Source organism: Seriola lalandi, unplaced genomic scaffold (genome assembly GCF_002814215.2).
Source record: "Seriola lalandi dorsalis isolate HSWRI2012SDOR001 ecotype SW California unplaced genomic scaffold, Sedor1 jcf7180002054563, whole genome shotgun sequence".
In the NCBI taxonomy this organism is placed as follows: Eukaryota; Metazoa; Chordata; class Actinopteri; order Carangiformes; family Carangidae; genus Seriola; species Seriola lalandi.
Window position 1 is genome coordinate 1217738 of NW_019525116.1, and position 24889 is coordinate 1242626.

The window sequence follows — 24889 nt, forward strand, 5'->3', positions numbered from 1 at the left end:
AGTTTGAAGAAGCAGATGGATATAGGAGAATTTTTTTCCCTTTTCCATCTGAATCTGCTGCAGATCATACAATAATGAAAAAAACAATAATAATACAGCATCCATATTGACAGGGAAAGTGAAATTTCACCTTGATTTTCCCTGATACGATCCAGTGGAAAACCTTGATTCTCACATTTTTTCTCAGTTGCTTAAAGGAGCAATTTGTAATTTTTGCAATTGCTACATAGCCAGCGTTAGCATTAGCAGCTGTTTACTTAACCATAGAGCAAATGTAGTGTGTTCAGCATCAAACTTCATTCCTTTACTCGACAGGAGCTGTCAGGGCTGGAAAGCAACGGGCAATATTAACTCTCTTTTCTATCGCATCTTCTCTTCTACTGAAGTTAGCATGCTAACCAGCTAGCCCAGGCGCGTCTTGTCACTTCCAATAGCATCTCATTGTAGCCTCTAATCTGCCCCAAAGACGTAATGCTGCTCAGACGGCGTATTATAACCTTTGAATTATAAAGACTGTAGCAGCAGTGCGTTTTGCCCAACATGGTGTAGAAGTTTTTGTGAAATGATAGCTGAGGATTTGATGTCTGCTTACATAAGTGCCAAGTTGCAGTAAATACTGAGGAGGAACATGTTCAATTGTAAGATATTTGTAGCGTGATAAATATGCCACATTACTGAAAATAGTAAACATTTATGTTTGAACTGTTATTATGTTGAGTTGTAATATTGCGCAAATGAGGATTTATAGTATTACAAAAGCAGTGTAACCAAGGCTAACTGCATCGCAGGGTCAACAGAAGAAAACAATATATGGATTTCCTTCGAAAGCAACAAGAAATGCATCTAACGAAAACAAGTTATGTAGTGATGAAGTGTTTATACTTTTGTTTCCTTAATTTTTCTAAAATTTTGCACGTCCACTTACACACCCAAAGCCATAGCATCTGGTGATGGAGACACAGGTTTCCCTGCATCTTGTTTCTAAAAAGACATGAACCATTAATTTAATGTTGATGTTTGTCGACTCTATTTGTCAAGTCTGTATTTTATATTTTTATTATTTTTTTAGTCTTTGTGTCACATTGTGCAGAGGTCCTGATCACCGATCTGTATGGTGAACTGGTTTTATTAAACCATCAGACTTTCTCTAATGGAGAGTCAGTAATCTACTGAACGACGTCTAATCCCAACACACCAAACACACACACACACACACACACACACACACACACACACACACATATAGAACATAGTATGCAATCTCACAGCACATTTACACAAAGAGCTGTAATCTAATCTAATCCAAACCCTCTTTATCGACTGTGAGGACTCATCAAATATGTCACACCATAAATGACATCAGATTAATGGGCATGAGTGAAATCAGGGAGACTTCCTGGATTAAAAACCTAACAGCTCGTCAACAGCCTGAAGCCAGCAGGTGTTTCCACAGCCGCCTGTGTGGAAGGAGGAACTGCAAGGCGGCTTCGTTGTTACAGAGAGCGCCTTAAATGGAACCGAGCCACCCTTAATGATATTAGTTTTGCTTTTCCTGCAATCAAAGCAGGCAACGTCTATTGTGAGGTCCAAAATTCATCAAGACTGAAAAAGAGGAATAACTGTAAAATAGGAAGTATTTGTTTTCCAACAGAAGTGTGTTTTTACAGAAATATTTTGTATCAGTTCACTTTTAAATACTAATTTATATCCACCAAAGAAAGGAAAAATATCAACTTACATCATGAAACTTCTGTGACTTTTATTTGATATTTCTGGTAGAAATACACAATGTACTTGTCATGCAGTTGTGATATGTATCATGAAACAAAAAATGACTGAGCCATTATTTTTTGGTTGGTCCGCCACTGTGGTCCAGACAAAAATATAATTACTATTGGATGGATTGCCATGAAATCCAATGAATGATACTGATGATAGAGATGCAATATCTTTTTAGAACTGGCATAACAGTGCATATTTTCAGACAGTGTCTCCAGGACGACATTTATCGAGTTGCACTTAGTTGTTCACAGTAAAAATGCCACAAATAGCTGTGTAACAAATGAAAGAGGAGAGCTAGTGAGATAAGTACACAATGCCTGGCTCTTCTCTCACCTCCGCACAGCTGGCCAACCACAGCGCGAAGTGGGTGTGAAGGTCGGATCATCAATAAATTTGCAGGAGGAGTTGATTTCCGGGTGTGTGTAGTGACAAACTGGCAGAGAATAATCAACCAACTCTGCTGTTCCCTTCAGCTCTAAGAAGAGTTTTAGCATGTTTTAGACTATTGATTTTCATTTAGTGAGCGTTTGATTGTTTTGGTCCAGTCTCACAGCTCTCATCGGACAGCTGTCTTCACCGAAATACCTTGCAATAAACCCAATGTACACTGTACTAACCCCAGCAGGAAACAGAAGACTGGAAGCAGATTGTCTACTCTGCAGTTAATTAGTTGCAGAAAATACTATGAATGCGGAAAGCTAAAACTGCAGTTGCAGAAATGCAGAATTTTGCTATGTAGCAGTTGCGAGCAAAGACAACAAAGTCAGTAATGCTTATAATTTGTTGTCCACATGGAGAGGTCTCTGTTTTTGCTTGTGCTTTCAAACTAAAAGTGTGCCAGGAGTGTTTCCAAAAGTCTCTGTTTCAGGTGCTTGAAAACTCCAGAGTAGTGTGGACAGCTTGTATAAACGAGATGCATTTTAAACCTAAAGTACATTAGTGTGAATGCAGCCTCAGCAAACAGTTGATGAACATGCTGTATATCTCCAGGTAAGTGATAAGGGTATTTCAGTCTAGTTAGAGAAGCGCAGCTCTTTAGCTGACCTTCCGAATCAATAGTGTCAAAGAAAAAAAAAAAAACCCTTCAAGGTTTTTCTAGGACAGTGAGACAGCCAATTTCCCGGTCATTTCACACCTTCTGTGTAAGTGGTTGACCGCTTCTGCTCCCAGCGTGCACTCTGGCTCCAGCAGCACAGTGGTGGCAGGTACAGGAAATCATCTGCCATCCAATGGAAATGGATTTTTTTTTTCCAGGGGGACTTTAAAGAGCAGCAGACCATGACCCTAAAAGGTGAAAGGAACTAATTCCAACCAGCCAACATCCTGGTATCTCCGCTCTCTCTGAGACGGTCACAGCTCTTAATGGAGCCTGTAAAGTGTGATATCGGTTAAAGTCCGGGGGAGAGGAGGGTGTATGATAACTAAACTAAATTAATTTTCCCTTCATCTCTCCCAGTCCTGTTTTAGCATCTTCCATCTTCACAACATATATTACACAAATAATATAATGTTTAGGTTTTTAAAAAATAGAATAACCCAACAATGACAGTATATAGGAGTACAATAATGACATTCCATTAACTTCAGCCGTTAGCGTGAAGACTGGGGGGAGTTACTCTTGAACTCAATACTGGGAGAAGAAATTGATGGGCTGAAACCAGATCAGTGTCTGGGGAGGACATTGTTACACATGCCTGGGTGTGAATCTAGGCGTGGTGGAGCGGCGCTGATGGTGATGGTGATCTCAATCCATCCTTATTTTATTATTAGCACTGAGCTGTCTACTTGTGATGGGACCAGTGCTGAGTGTGCTCTTTAGAGGTGACTTATCGTTCACTGCATTTGTGTGCATATATCCAGAGAATGTACAAGACATTTAAAGCAATAGTTAAACATTTTGTGAAGCACACTTGTTTTCTTTCTTGTAAATACGAAACTACGTCGAAGAGCCGGTTAGCTTAGCCCAGCATAAGGTCTGGAAAAAGATGGAAACAGCTTGTTGGGCTCTGTCTGCAGTATGGATGTCCCAATCAAGCCTTTTGGCCCCGGTCCTGATCTGAGTCCTTGGATGTAGAATATCTGTCAGTACTGAGTCTGATGATGCTTATGTTTACCTAAATCAAATACAAGTATCTAACACCTTGTAATAACAGCTGTGTCCTTTTACATTTGGTTACTTTCACAAGCTACTTGATCCAAATAATTATCTGATTCAAAACTATAATTAATGTTGATAAGCTGATGTGGATTAAAGCTTAACTGGGAGAATATGATGCAATGTGAATTGACATGAAGTGATCAGCGATCAAAAGAATCAAAAGACTGATCACATCACAATCAATCTGTTGGACTTCAGTGGTTGTACATTGGTGTTACTGTGTGATCCTTCTTTTACCTCATAAACAATCTTTGATGACTACAGACAAACACAACAACAGACAAGTTTAATTTTTGGAACTGATGTTAATTAATGATATCTGATATGACCTCCAGCGATATTTGTCATTTCAACCAGTTAAAGAGAAACTGCCACCTGAATATTTTCTACTCTGGATTAGAGATGACAGCTTCATCATCACTGGAACTTGGTGAATCCATGTATTTTGCCAACTTGTGTGTCAGAACAGAATCAGTCACATTTTAATTTTCGCTCCTACATGCAGTGAAATGCTCACACTGTGGAGCTGTCATTACGAGGAGTGGTGTCTGCAACAGTATCAGGCTGAGATGGACTAAACAGAGGCCAAAGGAAAAAAATCTGATTTTGATGTGGTTTATTTTAGCTATACCGATCCATTAAAATATGCCTGGGTTGGCCCTATAACCAATCCTTCAAATTGGTACAGGACCACAGACAGTAGGTAACAAAATCCACCTACCAGAACCTCCAAAGCATTATATATCTTGTTTGTTTAAATCAATAGCAAAAACTGAAGTCAATTCACGATTTTACATGGAGTTATGTGCCGGACTATTTCTTGACTGGAAGCAGTTGCCAAGCAACCAGCAGAGACTTCAGTGCTAATTGATCTTTTTACACTTACACTTTGACCATGGATTAAACCAGTGAGATATAACAAGGGGTGTCACAAGAACCAACATTTTTTCTGGTAATATGATGACATTTGTTTATAGTACTGAAGGTATTTTGTAGGATTGGTGAGGGCAGTGTAATAACTCTGAAGAGTGATGTACGGAGATATTTGGTATTTGACACAAGTTATAGGCCACCAAAAGCCAGTATGCAAATGGTGCCACAGAAAATTTCAAATTATAGGAGGAAACACCTCAAACTTATCTAAGCAGCTTAAAGATAGACATCTGGATCTGTACACAGAGTTCAGGGTGAATAAGTGCAACAGTTAGCAATCTGTTGTATCAATGCTTCGCACAAAACATTCGCAAAGGCTAACGTTAGCTTGTCTAAATACAACACTGACTTTTTAAATGAATATTTTCACTCCATCGATCTGTCACCTTGCTAGTCAATTTTAAACTATTGCTTGAACACTGACTATATGGTGGTGTGTGCATGTGTGTGTGACATCCCTAGATATACTGTGTTAATTAGTGAGCTTTAGACGTGCTGGTAGGCAGATGTTTTTTTACCTTTGGACAGAGCCAGGTTAACTCTTTCCCTCTGTTGTCAGTCTTTAAGCTTAGCTATGCTAACTAGCTGCTTGTTACAGCTGCACATTTATCATGCAGACATGAGAGTGGTAAAGATCTTGTCATCTAACTGTTGGCAAGAAAGTGATTAAACTTATTTCCTACAACGTCAAACTATTCCTTTCAAACCTGCCTTCATATGAATCTTATCTGTGAATCAAGGACAAATCCTCATCTGATTTAGAGACGTTAAATTTGAGTCCTGTGTCCTATCTCATATTACAAGACCACTGCTAACAGACGGTGCCAATTTACTCAAATCTGCTGATTCATTTTTTTAGAAGATGGCCAGTTTAAGCGAGACACTGGGCTGAAAGTCATTTAGTGTGATGTTATCATAGAGTGAATAAAGTGCTGCTTGGGAGAGCTGTCCGGACTGGACCCCTATCTGAAGAACAGTTTGTTGATAGCCAGAAGTGGATATCAGCTCTGACTACACCAGGGACGACTGCTGCTCTGCTCTGACTGCAAAATGTGACGACAGGATAGATGCAGCCGTCACTCAAGTCTCACTGTTGACTGGTTTTCACTATTAGGAATGAAAATATATGCAATTATTAAATCAGGTGCCTTCCCCATTCTCTTTTTGAAGGAATAAGCCATGATTCTTGTTTTCTTGTGTGAATTAGAGCTTTACAGTAATGTGTATGTTTTTACAGTGCACGTCCTCCAAAATCAGTGCCATCATGTCTTTTCATGGGTTTCCTGTTTGGGTTTCTGGAGGTCACTGCCCGTTATCTGTCTGTTTATGACAAACAAACCACTATTGCTGCCGTTGCTGGAACATTTTTTACTGCTTTCAGTGCTTATACACCTCAGCCCACACTTCAACTGACATAGTCTCTCAGTTGAAATAACATTAATATCTTTCATTACTTCCACCTCAACTGACACGTCTAGCCCAGTGTATCACCTACACTTCAACTGACACTTCAGCTTCACTCAGTAATTACATTGTATTTGACACTTCAGCTTCTTTCAGCAGTTCTATTTTAACTGCCACTTCAACTACAACTATTTCAGATGTTTCAACTATGAAGGTTCAGCAGCCAGCAAATATAAATCTTCTTTTCTAGTTCATGGTTAAATTTGGTTTCCATTGAGTTCTCCATGTTAAATCCAACAAACTACATCTATCATCCATTCTTTCATGCACAGTGTTTCTTGAATCAAGCATTTCTCCAAATGAAAAGCTGCTGGACTGATGAATGTGTTTGCTTTGAGAATTCAATTGAAAATGTAAGTCATTATGCACCGTACAGACTGAATGAGTAATACGTACTATGTTATGTAAATCCTTTGACGTTCTGTCTAAAGAAAGACATGGGAATGTTTGGGGTTTTTTTGATTTCTTAGTTAATGTGTATTTTTGTCCTCAACTGACCACTTTTTTTTTTTTAAATGATGAGCCTCAACACATTCAACAGTCTGCATACATTTTCTTTATTACCCTAAAATAGAGGACATTCTTTAATTACATGTGTTTTCAATGACCAGTTGAATACATTCAAACATAACCAACTGTCATATATATATATATATATATATATATATATATAAAGTGATTTTAACATACACTACAATCTTTGTAGAACTACAGTACAGAACTACAAACCATTGCTGGAGTTTATTGTATTCAACACAAGAAAACAAAATATTTCCTGCACACTTCAATGTAGAAGCATCTGTTGGGTGATCACAGTGAAGTGGTAAATGTTTCACAGCTGCTTTTGTGCTTAAGTTTGACCTTGATAATTCTTTATTCATTTCTATCATTCTATTCAGTTAGTTCTCTGAAAATTGTACTAAATTAAAAAATAAAATGATTACTTAGAGAGTGATTTTTTTTTTTCTGCTGCTGACTTCCTGGAATCGAGCCATCTGAAAATGTCTGGTTCTGAAAGCAGCAGTGCACCCTGGGGAGTGTTTGGGGACGAAAATAGATCAGCTGAGTGTCGGAGATGTCTCAAACAGGTTGCGTGAAATGCAACTTAATTTCTCAACAAGTTATCACAACTCAAAATGTACTAAAGACTTAATGTAATCCAGGGGTTATACGGACACATAAACTTGTTATTAGCAAATCAAAATACAATCATTGCATCAGCAGTTAAACTGTACACACAACATGCATTGTCAAGCAAGCTCCAGCTCTTCTTCTGTGGTGTCTCAGCTCCAATGCAGTATCTCTCATATGTGAAATAAAACAAACCCAAATATGTTTTTTTTTTCCCTCTCAGTGGGAAACCAAATCTGTCTTTTGCAGATGGAGCTATAAGTGGCCATATTAGGGCAGAAATCCCAGAGTCTGGCAATGGGGGCGAAAAAGGGTCCACAGAGAGAGAGAGAGAGAGAGAGAGAGAGAGAGAGAGAGAGAGAGAGAGAGTGAAAGTGAGGACAGATTCAAGTCTTTGCTTCCCTGACTGTGGAACAGTGGTACCTGCTCAACCACCCCCCCTCTCCCGTCCCCCCGCCTCGCCTGGTCAACTCTCTATACGCATCCTCAAAGAAATCTCTCTCTCTCTCTCTCGCTCACACACACACACACACACACACACACACACACACGCACGTGTACGCGCACACGCACGGACGCTCATATAGGAGGATCCCAGCAGAGACGCGGGGCAGTGAACGGCGGAGCGCGCACCGGACCAGCTCGTTAACTTGTCCGCTTCGTGATATTTGCCCCCCCTCTCCTCGCCCTCCTCCTCCTTATCGGAGCAGCTTCAGCAGCTACAACCCCCCGGACTATCGGGCTCAGCAGCGGGTAAGAAGAGTCTCCTCCAGCTCTCCAGACAGACTCAGACCGGTCGTCATCGTCTGTTTTACTCCGGAGACTGCGGATTTTATCCTTGATCTTTTCCAGTGGATACCGAGAGTGCGCGCCGCCTCCCCGAGACCAACAAAGTCTACGGACATTAAGTCAGCTCTCATTTGTTGTATATCAGGGAAATTAAAAATCCTCCTATCCGTGTGCCGGTCCAGCTGTCTTCCCTGCCCGCCCTCCGGTTAAACTGCACCGGTCAGACTTGGAAAGAGCAACAGCCTCCGCCGGCGCATCAGTGAGGTAAGAGATGCGACTGTCTCCGTTAGCCACACTATACAATTACAGTCATTCACGGCTCCTGTTGTGCCAGCACAGTGGGGTCTCTATTAGCATATTAGCTGCAGGCCTTTCTGCAGCAAAAAACGAGTTTGCATGATCTATATTTACGAAATGGGGGTCAAATTATCTCCCCCATAAATGAAATTCTAGATGCTATTTATTAGAGGTAAAAAAAAAAAAAAAGAAAAAGAAAGAAGAATCATGTAGACTATATGTGCTCGTGTGTCATCAGTAGTTTATTTTAAGTGCAGCTACTTCACAAAGTGCAACTATCTGGGTGGAGGATTTCATACTTTGTCCGCCTCCAGCTCCCCAGCACACACACCTCAATACCCACGAATATTACATAAAACTTACATTTCTCCTCTGCACTTCCTCCTCCTCCTTTCTCATGTCTTTCTCTGGCCTCGTTCTGCTCCTGGAGTGGGGCACTTTTTTTTTTCTTTCTTTTTAAAGAAAAGGGGGTACATTTGTAAAAAGGAACAAAAACTAAAGCCCTGTTTCTTGGGTATAATAAACATTGCACATTAATAATGGATACATGGTTTATTCAGTGTAATAAATGAATGCCAAATAAACAATTTGAAATATATGACCACTGTAGTGCCTCTTTGTGGCTGTGTTGTGTCTCATTGGGGTTGTTCTGCACCTCTTTGTAGTCATTTGGTTTCTCTTTATGGTTATTTAGCATCACTGTGTTTGTTATATGCCTCTTTATAGTAATTTGTAGTCATTTTGTGTCTCTATGTGTTTGATTTACGTCTCCTTGTAGTCATTTTGTGTCTCTTTGTGTTTGATTTACGTCTCCTCGTAGTCATTTTGTGTCTCTTTGTAGCCCCTTTTTTGCTTCTTTGTACTCATTTGATTGACTTTTTACTCCAGGGATCCCTGGGTATGTTCAGTAATCCATCCATAATACTTATAAGCCAACTAACTATCACCTTCTCGGCCCCCCATACACACACAGACATGGTGAGGGACCATCACTCAGATCTCTGATGAGGCTCTTTACAATGACAGTACAGTGGAGGCAGATATGTAACAGCTGACCTTAGTGTGTCCTTACACATGCAAACATTTATTCCATCCAGTCCAGTTCAGGCCTGTATTGATCGGATGTGATCGACTGGAACACTTCCCCCGTGTAGCCAGGGCCGTGCTGGTGTGATATCAGCTGGACTGGTCCCAGTGGTTTCAGAGCTCATTGAGGTGCCGAGCGGATCGCCTGGTTGTAAAAGCTCAAACATCATCTGTCAGTGTCTGGCATTTATTATCCTCAGCAGCATCTTCTCCTCAGTTTAACGGCATGGCGCTTCTTCTTTCTGTCTTAGTCTCCACTCTCAGCTGGTCAGAGGCGCTCTGCCTGTTCCTTTCTATTTTTAGTCTCTATTTACAATGCAGTAGCTATAGAGGCAAGAAGAGTTGCTCACTCTGTTTCTCCTCATCTGTCGCTCCACCTCTTATTCATCCTTCACCATCTAATCGTATTCCGTTTTGTCTGCACCTCGTTCACCCACCATCGCATCCTCATGTCCCTTTCACCTTTTGGTTTAACAGTTAAACCTTCAACTAGTCAGATAGAGCGATTTAACACATTAAACGCTGGTAGCAGCTCGCGCACTGCCACCTGCTCCACATTGCAGTACATCACTGTTGGATGCTGGGAAGACAGCGGAGGAGACGGGGGTAGAGGTTAATCTCTGGATGCTTTTGACCCAAATCACCATGCGACCTACATACCCTCCCCTAAAACAACCACCCCACTTTCCCCTCCCCACACCCACCCAAACATATCTTATAAAGCACAAACCACACATGCGCGCACACACACACACACACACACACACACACGTAAATACACTTTGACCCAACAACGAATTTCCATTGTTGCCCAGTGAGTTGTTAATTACTTGAAACAAAACATGCGAAGCTACTACTGCAGGAGAGAGAAAGAAAACGTTTGATTAGAAGTTTTCCAAAAATAATGTTAATAAAGAAAATGTAATTAACTTTGACATCTTTTATGATACTTGAGCATAATCCTGAGGCAGACGTGACCTCCCTTCATGGAAACGTGTCCCAGTTTAAACTTTACAGCTTCATATCCATCACAGTAACCGCTGCATACACACCCGAACCTCAACCAAACAACACACACTGCTAACCTGGACTTTCAACAAATATTTAATACACTGAAGCTGAAGTTGGGCCTAGGTTTTATTACGTTTATCTTTACATTACCTGTCACCGCTCTGGTTTGGATGTAATAATGTACCAAGTTTACATCAGTGAATTATTAATATTAATTCTAGTATGAATACTGTAAAAAATGACACCGCTGCCATCAAGATCGGCCTCTGTACTAACTGTGTTCAATCATTAGTTTTTAGCTCCAGGTCAGACTTCATGGCGAATCTGCCAGACAGCACTCGGCACTGTTGTTTCAGTGCAAACACAGACAAAGCCTGGTTCAGACGGTGTACAGATTATGTATGAGATGAGTAGAAGTTTATTTCTGCAGTGATTCAGCTAAAACACTTCGCACAGTACACTATGATCCAGTGCAGCAGAGGAAAAATAAGTGGTTGGTCCGCCACTTTGGTCCAGACTGAAATATCTCAACAGTTATTGAATGGATATCCATGAAATCTAGTGCAGACATTCATGGTTCCCAGACGACAAATCCTAATTACCGTGGTGATCCCCTGACTTTTCCCCCTAGTGTCACCATGAGCTAACATTTGTGGTTTTTAATAAAAATGTGAAATTCGACACAGACACTAATGTTGCCCACAGGATGAACTGTAATAACTTTGCAGATCCCTTAACCTTTCATCGAGCGCCACCATCAGGTCCGACATTTCATTTCTCCAATACTTTATTTTTGACATTCCCGTCAGCCTGAGCTGTACAAATGGTAGCACGCTAACCGATAAACTAAGATGGTGAACATGGGGAAATATCAACATGTTAGGATACTGACGTTAGCATTTAGCTCAAGGCACTGATGTGTGCTCATATGCAGACACTCGGCGTTGTATGAACGGAACTGTGTCCGTTGTCCGTCCCGCTGTCTCCATTTCTTGGGGAGTGTATCAGGGACTTTATTGTACTAGCATAAATCAGATTTATGCCACTTATCCCGGACCACTTAGTGGTGGCGTTAGACTAAACAAAGATGTCCATAACCAGCCTGATGGTCTGATACAATTCCTGCATAACCAATCCACCTGTTGCCAACATGTATAGACTCGAAGTGGCAGTGTTGGCCCGTATAGCACGGAGTCCATATTCAATACTCATGCTGCTGCAACACCAGTCCACAACAGAGTGCTGCAGTAAATCCCCAAGCAGTGTGTCTCTATACATTGATTTAAAGTCCAGGTAGCTTGATCATGTGAACAAGATCCTGCAAACTGCCCTGTATGTTCCATGAATCATCAGCAAAAAAAAACCAAACAAACAAACACAAAACACTTTAAACTATGTGAATTAACCAACTATAACAACAGCATTGCACTCAGGTTGATTGTTGAGTATGAATTCATTCGTGTATGTGTTTTAAATCTGCACCTCCTGAGAATGCATTAATGTGGAAGTCAAAAGCTAGCAGACGACTGCCGGTACACGTCCTTACCATATCCTGTGTGAACACGAAGCAAAGCTTTTAGTTTCTTTGAACGGCAGATGGTAGAGTGCCAGACACTTTGAGGAAGTCAAGGTCTTCCCTGTGACAGCAAGCAGATAGGGGTTTTTGAAATTTGTTTATAGTCATTGTATCAAGTAATCACTATACAATAAATGTGTCAGAGATATTGGTGTTTTAATATATTTCACTATCACCTTTAAATATGAGTGCTAGTTGAGGTATAATGTGTCATTTTTGCCGGCTGACAAGCTCCTGGCTGGGCAACAAAGAGAGAGAGAGAGAGAGATTGCTAATGTGTGGAGAAATGGATTAACTGTGTGGAATTTGTCAAAATGGACAGGGAGCACTTAGTGAGGAGTCATCTGTGGAAGACAGCGGGAGACGGACAGAAAACAGATATCAGAGCAATGAGAGGAGGAAAGTGAGAAGGGGGTGGGGGGTGAGGGGCTTCCTGCCTCAACTCTTCTTTGTGATATAAACCTCATGGTATTAAGACAACAGTAAGCCACTTCAATCTTTACGAGTGTAATGTTTACATGAAGCGGTGTCTGAGGTTTAAAGTTTGCACAGGTTTTAATTAGCTGGTAGCAGAGATGCAGAAGATAAACACACAGAGACATGGGCGGGTATTGAGCAAATAACAGGCAGGGTAATTTGAGAAGAAGAACACAGTAAAATGGAAAGAGGTAAATGATGGGGAGAGAAGAGAATGGGGAGAATATAATGGATGGGCAGGTGGACAGATGAGAGGAGAAAATGGAGGGACAATATGGTTTAAAAACATTGCTTTTAATAAATGTATTAGTACATTATCTATATATCCCTATAAGGCCAAATATTGTAGTTACAGTTGTACAATTACAGAAATACTATTATCTGTTTGTGAGGTTTTTTTGGTTTCCTTGTTGAGGGTTTTTATGAAATTTTGCTTGCATCTGGATTTACAGTAATTATGTAGGAGACTATTTACTTACACTGACACCAAAATCACCTGTTTCCTTGTACTTGTTCAGTATAATGAGAACTGGATAGTGTGGTAAAAGATAAGCCCCTTCCCTAGAAAGTATCTCACTAGGCGCATAAGTGAAGAAGTTCTTCAGGTTTCTGATCTGATGGTCACTTTTCTGGGTGTGTATAGCGCGCAATCCTACAAATGAAGTTTATATACTTGTTTCCAACAACAAAAGACGTTTTGAAGGGAATGTAATGCTGCCAAGATCATATACTGTATATGTACAATATTTATATGCAGTGGTGCCAAAAGTCTGAGACCACTTTCCCATTCGCTTAAACTCACTGAAAATATTTTCTTTACCAAAGTAAAGAAGGAAACCTGTTAACTAACGATTCCTGGAAGTTGCAAAATGTTGGTACTGAACATATAACCAAAGCATTTCACAACGTATTTCATTTGCTTTCCTGCACCACTTTCACAATGCAACAACCGCTCAAACCTTTTCTTACGGTTTAGGCACTTGTATATGCAGTTTACAGTGATACCGGTGGCAGATTTAATAGAAAAAAAATTAAGCTAATGTTAGCTCATTGTCTCCAGGTGCACTTGGAGACAACTAAAAGACTAAGGCTAAAGCTGCTGTTACATAGTTTTAAATCAATATAACTGTTGGTTTTTTAGAGCATTTCCTGGCATCCATGCAGTGATCTTTAGCTGTACAGTGTCCCATCACCCACCACCTAAAGCCAGTCTTCCCCAAAACTTGGACCAGACCTCTTTCAGAAAGATGAGACAATGAATTAGTAGGAAAAAAATGGCCGACAAACAGAGACACTTGCAGAGAAGAAGTGAGACAAAGAGACAGGGAGGAAGGGAGGTAGGTGCTGGGAGACGGATGGATAGAGTAGAAAAATAGGAGTAAAAATGGAGGAGAAGTACGGAGTGAAAACTGGGGTGAAGGAGATGGTGAGTGATAGAGTTAGAGAGAGGAAAGCATCCAATCCTCCTGTCGTCTCTGGAGGATGCTGCTGAAACCTGATCTCATTCAGGACCTGCCCGTCGCTCTGCCCCTCTCTCTCTCTCTCTCTCTCTATCTCTGTCTAATATTGGTAGGACACACATACACACACATATGTCGTTGTGTAATATTGCACCTGGGTGTTTTCCTCAGACTCAATAAAGGACACACATCTTTCTCAGTGCCAGTCTTTCCGTTTTTGAGCCACAACCTTTCTCCTTTTCAATCACTGGTCACAAAGCAGTGATAGTACTCGCATGTGACTGAGACGTTCAAATAAAAATACAGTTAAGTAGCTGAAATCAGAAGTGAAAAAGCTAAAGTTGTATTTTTACTTGACATTTTTCCAGTTTTTTCCAACCACCACCTACAGTACATTTTGGCAAAAGCAGAAGTAGAGATTTTGAGAACCATTTAAACATAAAAATGGTTGATATTCATTAGCATGCTGACCGTGCGGTGAAGTAGTGGTTGTATTCAGAGGTGCTGTTTGCCGCCTCAAAATGCACCCTCACTCACTAAACTGTCATAAAGAACAATTGCATAATATCAAGTATTATTTAATGTCCCTTAAAAATACCAGAGTTGTTCCTGTGTTGAAGCACCTTAGTGAGATCAATTCTGAGTGCAGACTACACAAGCACTCGGCTCGCCCCGAATCCTCGAATGACTCACACACACACACACACACACACACACACACACACACACACACAAGAGGGGAAGAGTATTATTGAGAGAGTATAGTGGACAGAGAGCGTGGGTGGGGAGTGCGAGAAAGCAGGAGGGAGGAAGACACAAAGAAAAAGGCGCAGCGGAAGAGAATGAAGACAACATTGCTATAGAGAGTTGAATTATTTATTATTTGTATATAGACTATGTGATAAAGTTTATTTTCTGTTCCTGACATGCCCAGTAAGTAAACTGTGGATGGCCCAAAATCGGTTCACGTCACTCTAACACTTCACAACTGAATGTGTTTGTGTGGGCTATAATAAGCCCTAAATATATCCTGTCTTTAAAAGGAACAGTTTGAAGTTTTGGGAAAATGAATACTTATTCACTGTACTTCTGAGAGTAAGAGGAGGAGATTAACACCACAACTGTGCATTGAGTAGCTAAAGTGAGGACATGTTACACCTATCAACATCTCTTAAAGCTCATTATTGTATATTTAATCTGTACACGGACAGAAATGACAGTAGAGGCAGTTAGTTTCAGCAAGTAATGCCCCTTAAAACCACATAAGCTTATTATTTTATTTCTTTTCTTTTTCATTTCTGTCAGGTTAAGGAAATCAGATTCACGTGAGCATCACAGTTGCCAGTAGTTGTATTATTTCACTGTAGACAAAGCCACGCTAGCTGTTTCTTCCCGCCTTCGCTCTTGATGCTAAGCGTGGCGAACCACGTCTCAAACTGAACTTAGATATTTGAGTGGTTGGAAAGGACAGAAGACAGAAAGATTGCAGCAATAAGTGTTCTTAGATACTAAAAAGATGCTGAAAGTCTCAGTTAACCTGGATACCACAGTACGTTCACACAGGAGTGCAGCCCTGCAGTTAGCTGTAGTTAGCCATGACTTTGACCTGGTTATTTGTGTCTTTCTTCCTCTCACCCAAGGCTGTAGTGTCCTAGAAGGCTGCACTGAAAACCTCACATAACTGCACATCATGATTTTAATTTCCACAACACTATCAGTTAAATAAGTATAGTTTAATCTCCTGCACATTGTGTCATACAGTATGTAATATTCAACTTTAATTACAGCTAATATGATATGACGTGATAAAATGCGCCGTTTTGTCTCCATGGGATGGATTTTGTCTTTAGCTAAATGCATTTCTGAAATGGATACAACCTCTTAAAGTGCATATTACTGATGCTTTAATGTCTGCAGGCTGTGTAAAGGGAGAGCTGTTCATATTGTGCCGGGTGGGTGGCTCAGATTTTGCAGCTGCATACAGTTTTAGAAACTTTGTGTAAGATTTGTGTGGAAAATCCAATCTTCAGAAATCTGAGCAGTGCAGGTGTCGTATACAGAAACCGTGCTGAAGAAAAAGAGGAGGGCATTTCCTACACAGGACAAAATACTAATAATATCTTATACATTTGGCACAGCTAGTAGCCTCTCCTTCCTTTTAACAGTCTTCCTGTCAGCACTAGATGGGATTTGTTCAAGTGTCTACTTTATCCCTTTCCTCACAGAGGCCATTAAATGACAAGGGCCTGTTATGTGGTGAGCATACAAACAGACTACATGTCTAAATCGCACTGTCATGTCCTCACTCAGGAGCCTCCAAACATTGGTAAATCAAAATAAGATGATTAAGGTTGTGTGTCCAAATCCAGGCCCGGCATCTAGGTGACATTCTAGTACTACTACTACTACTACTACTACTACTACTACTTATTGTATGTCAGAGGTTTGGGGTAGTCGTCCAAAAAGTGCTGAAGGACAGGGGTGAAATTAAAAGCGACACCAGTTGTGACTTATAGTAAAATAGAGCAGTAGAATAGAAACATGTCAACCAATGTGAAATGAACTTTTTTGTCTGATGTGCCCTGACAGCCTCAGATGAACTCTAGTACCCTTACATTCACACGTGTTCAGTTGAATTGATTAATCTAGATGTTATTCAACTCCACTGATTGAATAACACAAAAGTGGCTATTGTGATTATAAAACGTGTTTCATACAGCTGGCAATTCTTCATTTTGCTTGATCAAGTTTGCATCTGTAACATGACCACTTGGTGTGGATATACTATATATATATCACCTATCATTATTATTATTATCATTGCCTTCATTTTAAAGTCAGCAGTAGAGAGGCAGACAGGAAACGGGGGAGAGAAGGGATGTGACATACAACAAAGGTACCCTGCCAGAATCGAACCACGGATGTTGTGGTTATGTTGCATGCGCTCCAGTTTATCCACTACTTTTAACTGTTTACTTATAAGCCTATTTTTTTTACCTATTTAACCACTTATCCAGCACTTGGAGTTATACTGTTCACCAATTCCTTTTAGCTAATTCATCTATTTATCCACTACTTTCAGCTTTTTCATCATTTATCCAATACATTTAGCTAACTAGCTTAAGCATTTGTCCATTGCTAACTGCTAACTATTTAGACTACTGCTTGCTCACTAGACGTCACACACTCTCATTTGCAAAAAGTAGTTGACTCAATATGTATAAAAAATACTACTAGTAATACTAGTCCAAAATCTAACCACAGAAGTACCTCCAGGGGTACAAGCACCCATGGTTGTAATAAAGGATCTCACAGTTTCAAGCTGCACTTCTACCTTTTAACTGTATTTTTCTTCATCCAGTGCTCGATGCAGTGGGATGTGGAGGGGAAGGGGGGTGGCTAAACACTTATCTCCCAGAGTGAAGTTTTGTGTTGGGACACCAGTACATTTCAGAAGCGCACGCAACACAATCGGGGGGGGGGGGGTTGGGGGGGATAAGAAGAAATGGGACATAACACAAGTACATGCTGTGCTTTTTCTTTTCTTTGGGTAGAGAAGCAAAACATTTTCAGGTATTGAAAATCAACTCAACTCCAACTCGACGCCATTAATCGTTGTATGAAATCACCAAACTGAAGGTGGCAATATACAAGAATGAACCAAGGTTTGCATGAAATTGATGCCCTTGAACTTCTGTCATTTTAGTTGCAGACATAATTACATGTAGCACATTCAACAAAGCTATGGAAGCTTTTCCTGAAGTGGAAACATGCAGCTCAAGAGACACAAAAGAAGGCAACTGAATATATCCTGTGGTGTTAAGTGGGTCTGCCAGTTTTGGCAGCACTTGGTTGTACTCTATGAATTTAACAGCCTCTATTCTCCCTTCCTGTAGGTGGAATCTCTAAGCAGCGGTTATAAATCAGATGTTACTTTGTGGTGTTCTTGCTGCAGGGCAGGGTTGTATTGAGTGTGTCTGCCTACTATTTAACAGTATAAATATATCTCCATCCTCCTCTCGCTGTGCACAGGTAGAAAAGCCCTACATCAAGCTGCAGCCATGGATGAGATGGACCTGCCCCAGATGAAGAAGGAGGTGGAGAGCCTCAAGTACCAGCTGGCCTTCAAACGAGAGAAGTCCTCCAAAACAGTGACTGAGTGAGTAGTTAGTCCACAATAGCTCTACAAACTAATGCACAGAGTTAGTGCCCCTCAAACAGTTGTGCACAGAACAATGAGTGCTGATGTTAAAAATAAAATACCCTTGTTTTTTCCAAATACATTGAGAACACCGCAAATAATAAAAATTACACACAGTATTATCAGTAGTTGACAGAATCTCAACCCAAGGTCTACTTACTCGCTTGTTGTTGCTTTTTGAGTGGTTTAGTAATTTATGCAACAATATTATAAATGGCACTCGCAAAAGACGGAAATATCTTCATTGTGATATGATTAAATAGATGTAATGATTTTGGTGATGACAGCATTAGACATTCCAGCACAATGATAAAACAGCAATATGACTTCATTAACTACAACCCCCTTGCAGGCTACTGTCAGAGCCACGGGCAGATCTGAGCATTAAGCAAAGCTGCAGCCATCATTAGGATCTGTACAGCACTCTCTTTGTCTGCCTCAGGCTCTCACAGCAGTGCCAGTAGATTAAGGGCCAATCAAGGAAACTCTGAAAAAACACTTCATCTGAGGCTTCATCAGCTCTGCTCGAACGGACTGTCTTTTGACTGATGCCGTTTTTCATGTCGAGTGCCAGAGTATTCAGGGGCAGTGTTTTGAAACCCGGCTTGAAAGTCTTATGAAAACTATTAAAAAAACAGAAGAAGCACTGATGACAAGAGTTCATTGTCTGACTCAAGGAGAAGGATTTGATGGATATTCAACTGAATTTTAAGTGAGAAAATGCAACTTTTGAGAGAAGAAATTACACATTCTTCCTCTTACACATTCCTAAGCAATAAAACACACTTTTGCTAATCTCAGTTTTTTTCTGCCACTTGATCTGGTCTGCCCAGTAGTTATGGTGGCTATTGTTAGGTGATGTTAAGAAAAGTTTATAACTATTGCCGTGTAACTGACTTTACTGAGTCAGCTGTAAAACTAGAAGTAAACACATGGCATTTATTGAAATGTTAATCTGTGACATGTTAAAATCTAATGTAACATTAGCACAAGCAAATAGGAGCAATAAAATCTACGATCGTATTCAGTTACGAAATAACAGCTATCTAAAGTTAGCTAACATTAGCTAACATGTAAGGTTAGCTAATGTAAGGCTATAAAGGAAACAGGAAACATGACTTCAATGTCACAACTACTAAACTTCATTTTTGTGTTTGGCATGAGGATATATAATGTCCCTGACAACCTCTGCAGTCTCATTCGTCTCATTTAGCCATTTGTTAGCAAACTAGCCGTTTGTAAGACACAGAAATGCTTAAAGAAATCATGACTGACATATTTTATGCCGTAGAACAAAACATGAAAACGTATTAGACTCTGGGACAAGGAAACTGGAAGTGCTAAAAAGCTAACTAATTTCCGGGTTCAGTCCTGCAGCACTGTTTAGCAGAACATCAGGTCAGCAAACCTGGTTCTGCAAATTCACCACATTTAAAGCTCACTAATTAGCATTTTATATCCTGTTTGTTTAATTAGTATAAAAATAAAGTGTAAAAAGAACATGTTGTGGTTTCGGGGGGGTGGGGGTGGGGGGGTTGTATGCCAGATTATTCCTTGGCGGTTTTGGGGGGCTGGGGGGTTCCAAGGAAGTGAACAAACTTTATTTCCCAGTATTTTAATGCAAGTGGAAAAATTGGACATTTCCCAATAAAGCTCAAAAACTAAAAACAAATTATTCATCTAATCATCATTGATTAAGATCGCTATTATTAAAGTTTATGGAGAGCCAATTACATCTGTAGTTTTTAATGGATGTGATTTCAACTGCAGTTAAGTACACAAGGACTTAATTAAAATAGAAAAAAAATGTCCAAAAAGTAAAAGTACCCAAAAAGCTGCAGAAGTAATGCGATTAGTTACGTCTGATTGCTCAGATTCTCTCTCTTTCTTGCCTTCTATGGAAAAGAGGAAATGGATAGAGGATGGATTGTAGTAATAAACTCCCTCAGGAATTTAAAAAATGTCTCTTGTCTCTCTCCGTCTCTCCTCAAAGTTTGGTAAAGTGGATAGAGGACGGCGTCCCAGAGGATCCCTTCTTGAACCCGGAGCTGATGAAGAACAACCCTTGGGTGGAGAAAGGAAAATGCATCCTTCTCTAGAAGAAACGACCCACCCTGTCACAACCTTTCGACTTCAACCCACGCTGACCAACACACACCTACAGATGAGCCCTTGAACCTGGCCCTCCCTGGCCTGCGAAGGCCGCGGCAGGACAGCGCCTCCCAACCTCTCACCGTGAATGTACAACAGCTGATTTCCCCCGACCTCTCCCGAACACGCACCCCAACAAGGGCACAGAAACACACACTCTCACACACTTTCACTCCAAATTCTGGGGTTTTCTCCCCGACTGCCACACATTCACTGCAAGTTTATTCCTGCCACGGCAATGCATCGTTACTATGATATTACGACAATGATCAATACTCCTACTACATGTCTCTATATGAATACATAACGATTTATTTATGCAGCTGCCAGTCACAAGCTTTCTCTATTCTTACTCTTCATTCTGAGCATAGCACTTTTTATTTCTTCCATTTATGATGAATTAATGAGCTGTAATAAAAATGTAGAGTCAGATTCTCAATACCAAACTGACTGTAGATCTGCTGGGGGAAGAGGGTTTGTTCTACAGTGAGATATCAACCGTATTACCACACATAAAACTGAAACAAAATTCTGGTCCTTTTTACTTGAAGGTGACGGCTCAAGTCTGTGGTTGACAAAATAGTTACAATAAAGTTGTTAAAACCTCATTAGAATTAAATTAACCTGTCCATAAGAAACCCTATAATGATTTATAATTAAATGAGGATCATTTTTAGTCCATACAGTGTATTTACACACCAAGGATTTGCTTATATTGGTTTACAGACTATGGTTCTAATGTTTTATGAAGTCAGAAATGATGTTAGAAATTGGCCTTATAAGACATGGAGGACCTGCACATAAAGGACATTAAGACTAGTATTTAATGATACATAATGTCTTCATATGTATTTGCTTGCCTTAACTAAATATAATATGCTTGTTCTTCATTATCAATCATCATTCACACTCTTATAACTGCAAGTGTTTTGTATCTCGATGAAATCCAGATACAATTTAACACTGTTTTGTTTACACTTAGCTACATATATAACTAGCTTCATCACCCAGGACATGAATCTGATTGCAGTCTGTCATGTTTGCCCCAGGCTACATGTGAATCAGAGTTCTACTGCATGTATCGGGCTCTACTGCCGATCAATAATGCACCTGAAGCTGAATCGTATATATTGATTTTACCTTCTGAGGTGGTTTGAACGATCCGATTTCCGTCCATCTTGAATGCTCTTTGGTTGCATCTACACTTAGCTTTTGTGAGATTTTCTATCCATCCAAGATGCATGAAATGACTGAGTGTAAACACAGTCTTTGTCTGCATTCAAGCCATTTTCCAGTCAGCATGGTGGCAGTTTTAATACATTATATATCCCTATACTGTAAACCATTATAGCAGTTTGAATGATCCCTACTATTAATTTTAAGTCTTTATAGGTTCTTATGGTGCATTCACTAATTATAAACATGTTTGTTATTGACTAATTACACTACACTTGTAATATGTTAAGCACAAACTTGATTTGACAAATGCAACTGTTACAGATCAGATTTTTTTAAAAAAGATGAACTCCAAGGATTTAGCACATGGAAACAAGTATATTAATTATCTAAAGATGTCAGTATGCTAGAAACTAGCTCGTACGTCGTGTCACATGAACACAAAAGAAGACAACCGTGTTTGTAGCTCCAAACAGCCATGACTCGAAGTCAGGGGGAAGCGCCTGCTCTTAGAGAGGGGCAAAAATGCGGGTAATGGTTCAAACTTTTTCAGACAATATTTCCTCTAAGGCAGTCAAGGTGTTGAATTTGGTTGTACACATGAGAAGTGATGGAAACAGTGCAAGAATGAAAACAAGATCTTGAGAGAAAAGTTAAAACCCTGCTTAGTTTCTGGGTGTACAATGTCGGCTTTGGAAAGTTACGTACCTTGTTGGACACACCCCACTCCTTCTCCCATGGCACTTCATTTGAGTCATACTGACATCTTGAGAGAACGTCTGACATATACACAAAATATCAACAGCACTGCCAACGATCTCTACCAAAACAGCTGAAGCCTTTACGTGGAACAGCCAACATGCATGAACCCCAAGAAGAGTTCGCCGCGACAGCAACATTAGTCGCGTCGTTTTTTCAGCTTTCAATGCTACCTTCAACTCGTAATGCATGGTTATCAAATTTACATTCTGGAGAGAGAGATCTGCAACCAGTGCTGTTTTTTTTTTTGTTGTTTTTTTGCTTCAGTGTCAAGAGGTCAGAGAGAGTCATCGCAGCTCTGTTTGTGTTTGTGTCAGAGCAGAGTGGAGCTCTGGGTCTCTGGAGGAGGTTTGAGTTTTCTGCTCCCTCTCCTGCTTAGCTACAGACCCTAAGGCAACACACAAACACATATAAACACACACACACACACACACACTCAACACCCAAACAACCGTACACACACTATCTCTTTCCACACATGTACAGATAGACCCCTTTAACTTATTAACTTATTGATCAAGACTTGGTTTATTTATTTATTTATTTATTGATGAGACCTCTCTCTCACCTGTAGTTTTTGTTTCCTACGTCTGCACTCCCTCTTCCTCAACTTGAAAAAAACAAAGACCAAAAAAAAAAACAAAAACAAAAACAAAAAACGACTACACCTTGCCAGATCACATCTACTACTGCCTTGTACACAGTTTCCTTAATATAAGAATGTAAATATAATGGCATGAGGTTCGAACATCACCACTGACCTCTGAGCTGGTCTATGTGTGTGTGTGTGTGTGTGTGTGTGTGTGTGTGTGTGTGGCTGTGGCTGTGTTACTGTGTGTTTGTGTGTGTGTGCTTATTTTCAAACAAAGTGCTTCAATTTGGACATTAGGCTTCCATGTGGATTATGATGCACACACACATGCAACTGCATCTCTCACACACACACACAACACACACACAACACACACACACACACACACACACACACACACACACTGCTTAGTAAGAATGTGTATGAGGGGAGGAGTGGCAAGGATGTGGGATTCTCTAAAAGACTGGGGGACAGCGGAGCCTCACATCATCTCAGTACTGTAATGAGACTCATGTACATTTTCTTCAAGATGTCCCGGTTCCCTAAAGGCTGCTCAGCGCTCGGAGGACTTCTTATGTGTAACTGCAAATATTCAATTTTCCTCTTTTGAAACAATCAAATCCACGATGTGCTAATAAATTATTTATCTTAATTACTGCTTGCATGTAACTCGTAAAACATGTATGAAAGGCGTTGACATGTTTTCACATTTCTTAAAATACTTTTAGGGAACAAAATAAAAACTTTTAATGTAAAATTGTGTCACTGAGCCTGAAGTGAGGCCAGTGAATTTATGATGTCCAGTGCAACTCTAAACATATGCTGTTTGCAACATGAACTACAAATGGAGCCATTTTAGAAGTCCCGTGGTTCAATGAGAGGCACCGCCCTTATTTTGAACTTTGTTTTCTTTGATTTTATTTAATAGTTTAGCTGTTGGAAAGTTCAATGTACTAGTTGGTTTTTAAAATATAACCTAGTAATTTCATAACTAATGCATGACGAGGGACTTCTAAAATGGGTTCTACGGTGCAAAGAAGTTCACATTTTCTGCTTTTCCGGTGTTTGGCTTAAGTTTGTTACACTCCAACATGATTTCTAGGTTTAAAGATTTAACGCTTTCTTTAAGTTCTTACACCATCACCACTGGGAAAGCAATAAATGCTGTGTCACAACCAACGACCCAAAACAAACTTAAGAAGTACGTGAGAGGATTTCTGATTCTGCTTGTCCCTGGTCTGTTTTTTTTTCTGTGTTGCTACTGTAACTTTACTTGTTTGGTTTGTTTTTATATAATCAGAACGTGCGTACGTATGTATGTTATTACTATTATAATGACAGCATAAAAACCTTGTCTAAATATCTAGCAACATATTCCTTGTGAGAGTGCTTTGGAAAAATTATTATGCATCAGATCAAGTCCTTAGCGTAAAGATGACAATGAGCAATAAATTAAAAATCATTTTTTATTGAATGTTTTACAAAAACATTTATCTTATTGAATAAAGTAGAAGATTTTTAGACAGCCTGGTTGTCTGCCTTGTTTTGTTTTTGTATGCACCTCTCTATATGTCCCACAACACTCATCACACACTTAATTGGGAACACCTGTACACCTGCTTATTCATGCAATTATCCAATCAGCCAATCATGTGGCAGCAGTGTGCTGCACAAAATCCTGCAGATACAGGTCAGGAGCTTCAGTTAATGTTCACATCAAACATCAAAATGTGATCTCAGTGACTTTGACTGAGACATGATTTTTGGTGCCAGACAGGCTGATGGGTTCGAGTGTTTCTGTAACTGCTGATCTCCTGGGATTTTCAAACACAACAGTCTCTCGAGT

General features: G+C 40.0%; 1 protein-coding gene across 1 annotated transcript; it reads left to right on the forward strand.

The window, feature by feature from the left end:
• The first annotated feature begins 7962 nt into the window (after positions 1-7962).
• On the forward strand, positions 7963-24568 carry gng13b (guanine nucleotide binding protein (G protein), gamma 13b). Its single transcript, XM_023416376.2, has 3 exons — positions 7963-8521; positions 18197-18323; positions 20359-24568. The coding sequence occupies exons 2-3, from the start codon at positions 18226-18228 to the stop codon at positions 20462-20464; spliced, it is 204 nt and encodes a 67-aa protein (XP_023272144.1). The 5' UTR covers positions 7963-8521; positions 18197-18225; the 3' UTR covers positions 20465-24568.
• Positions 24569-24889: the final 321 nt, after the last annotated feature.

Coding starts and splice junctions, on each gene's coding strand:
- gng13b (XM_023416376.2), top strand. CDS start 18,226: ATGGATGAGATGGACCTGCCCCAGATGAAGAAGGAGGTGGAGAGCCTC. Junction 18,324..20,358: donor TCCTCCAAAACAGTGACTGA/GTGAGTAGTTAG, acceptor CTCTCCTCAAAG/TTTGGTAAAGTGGATAGAGG.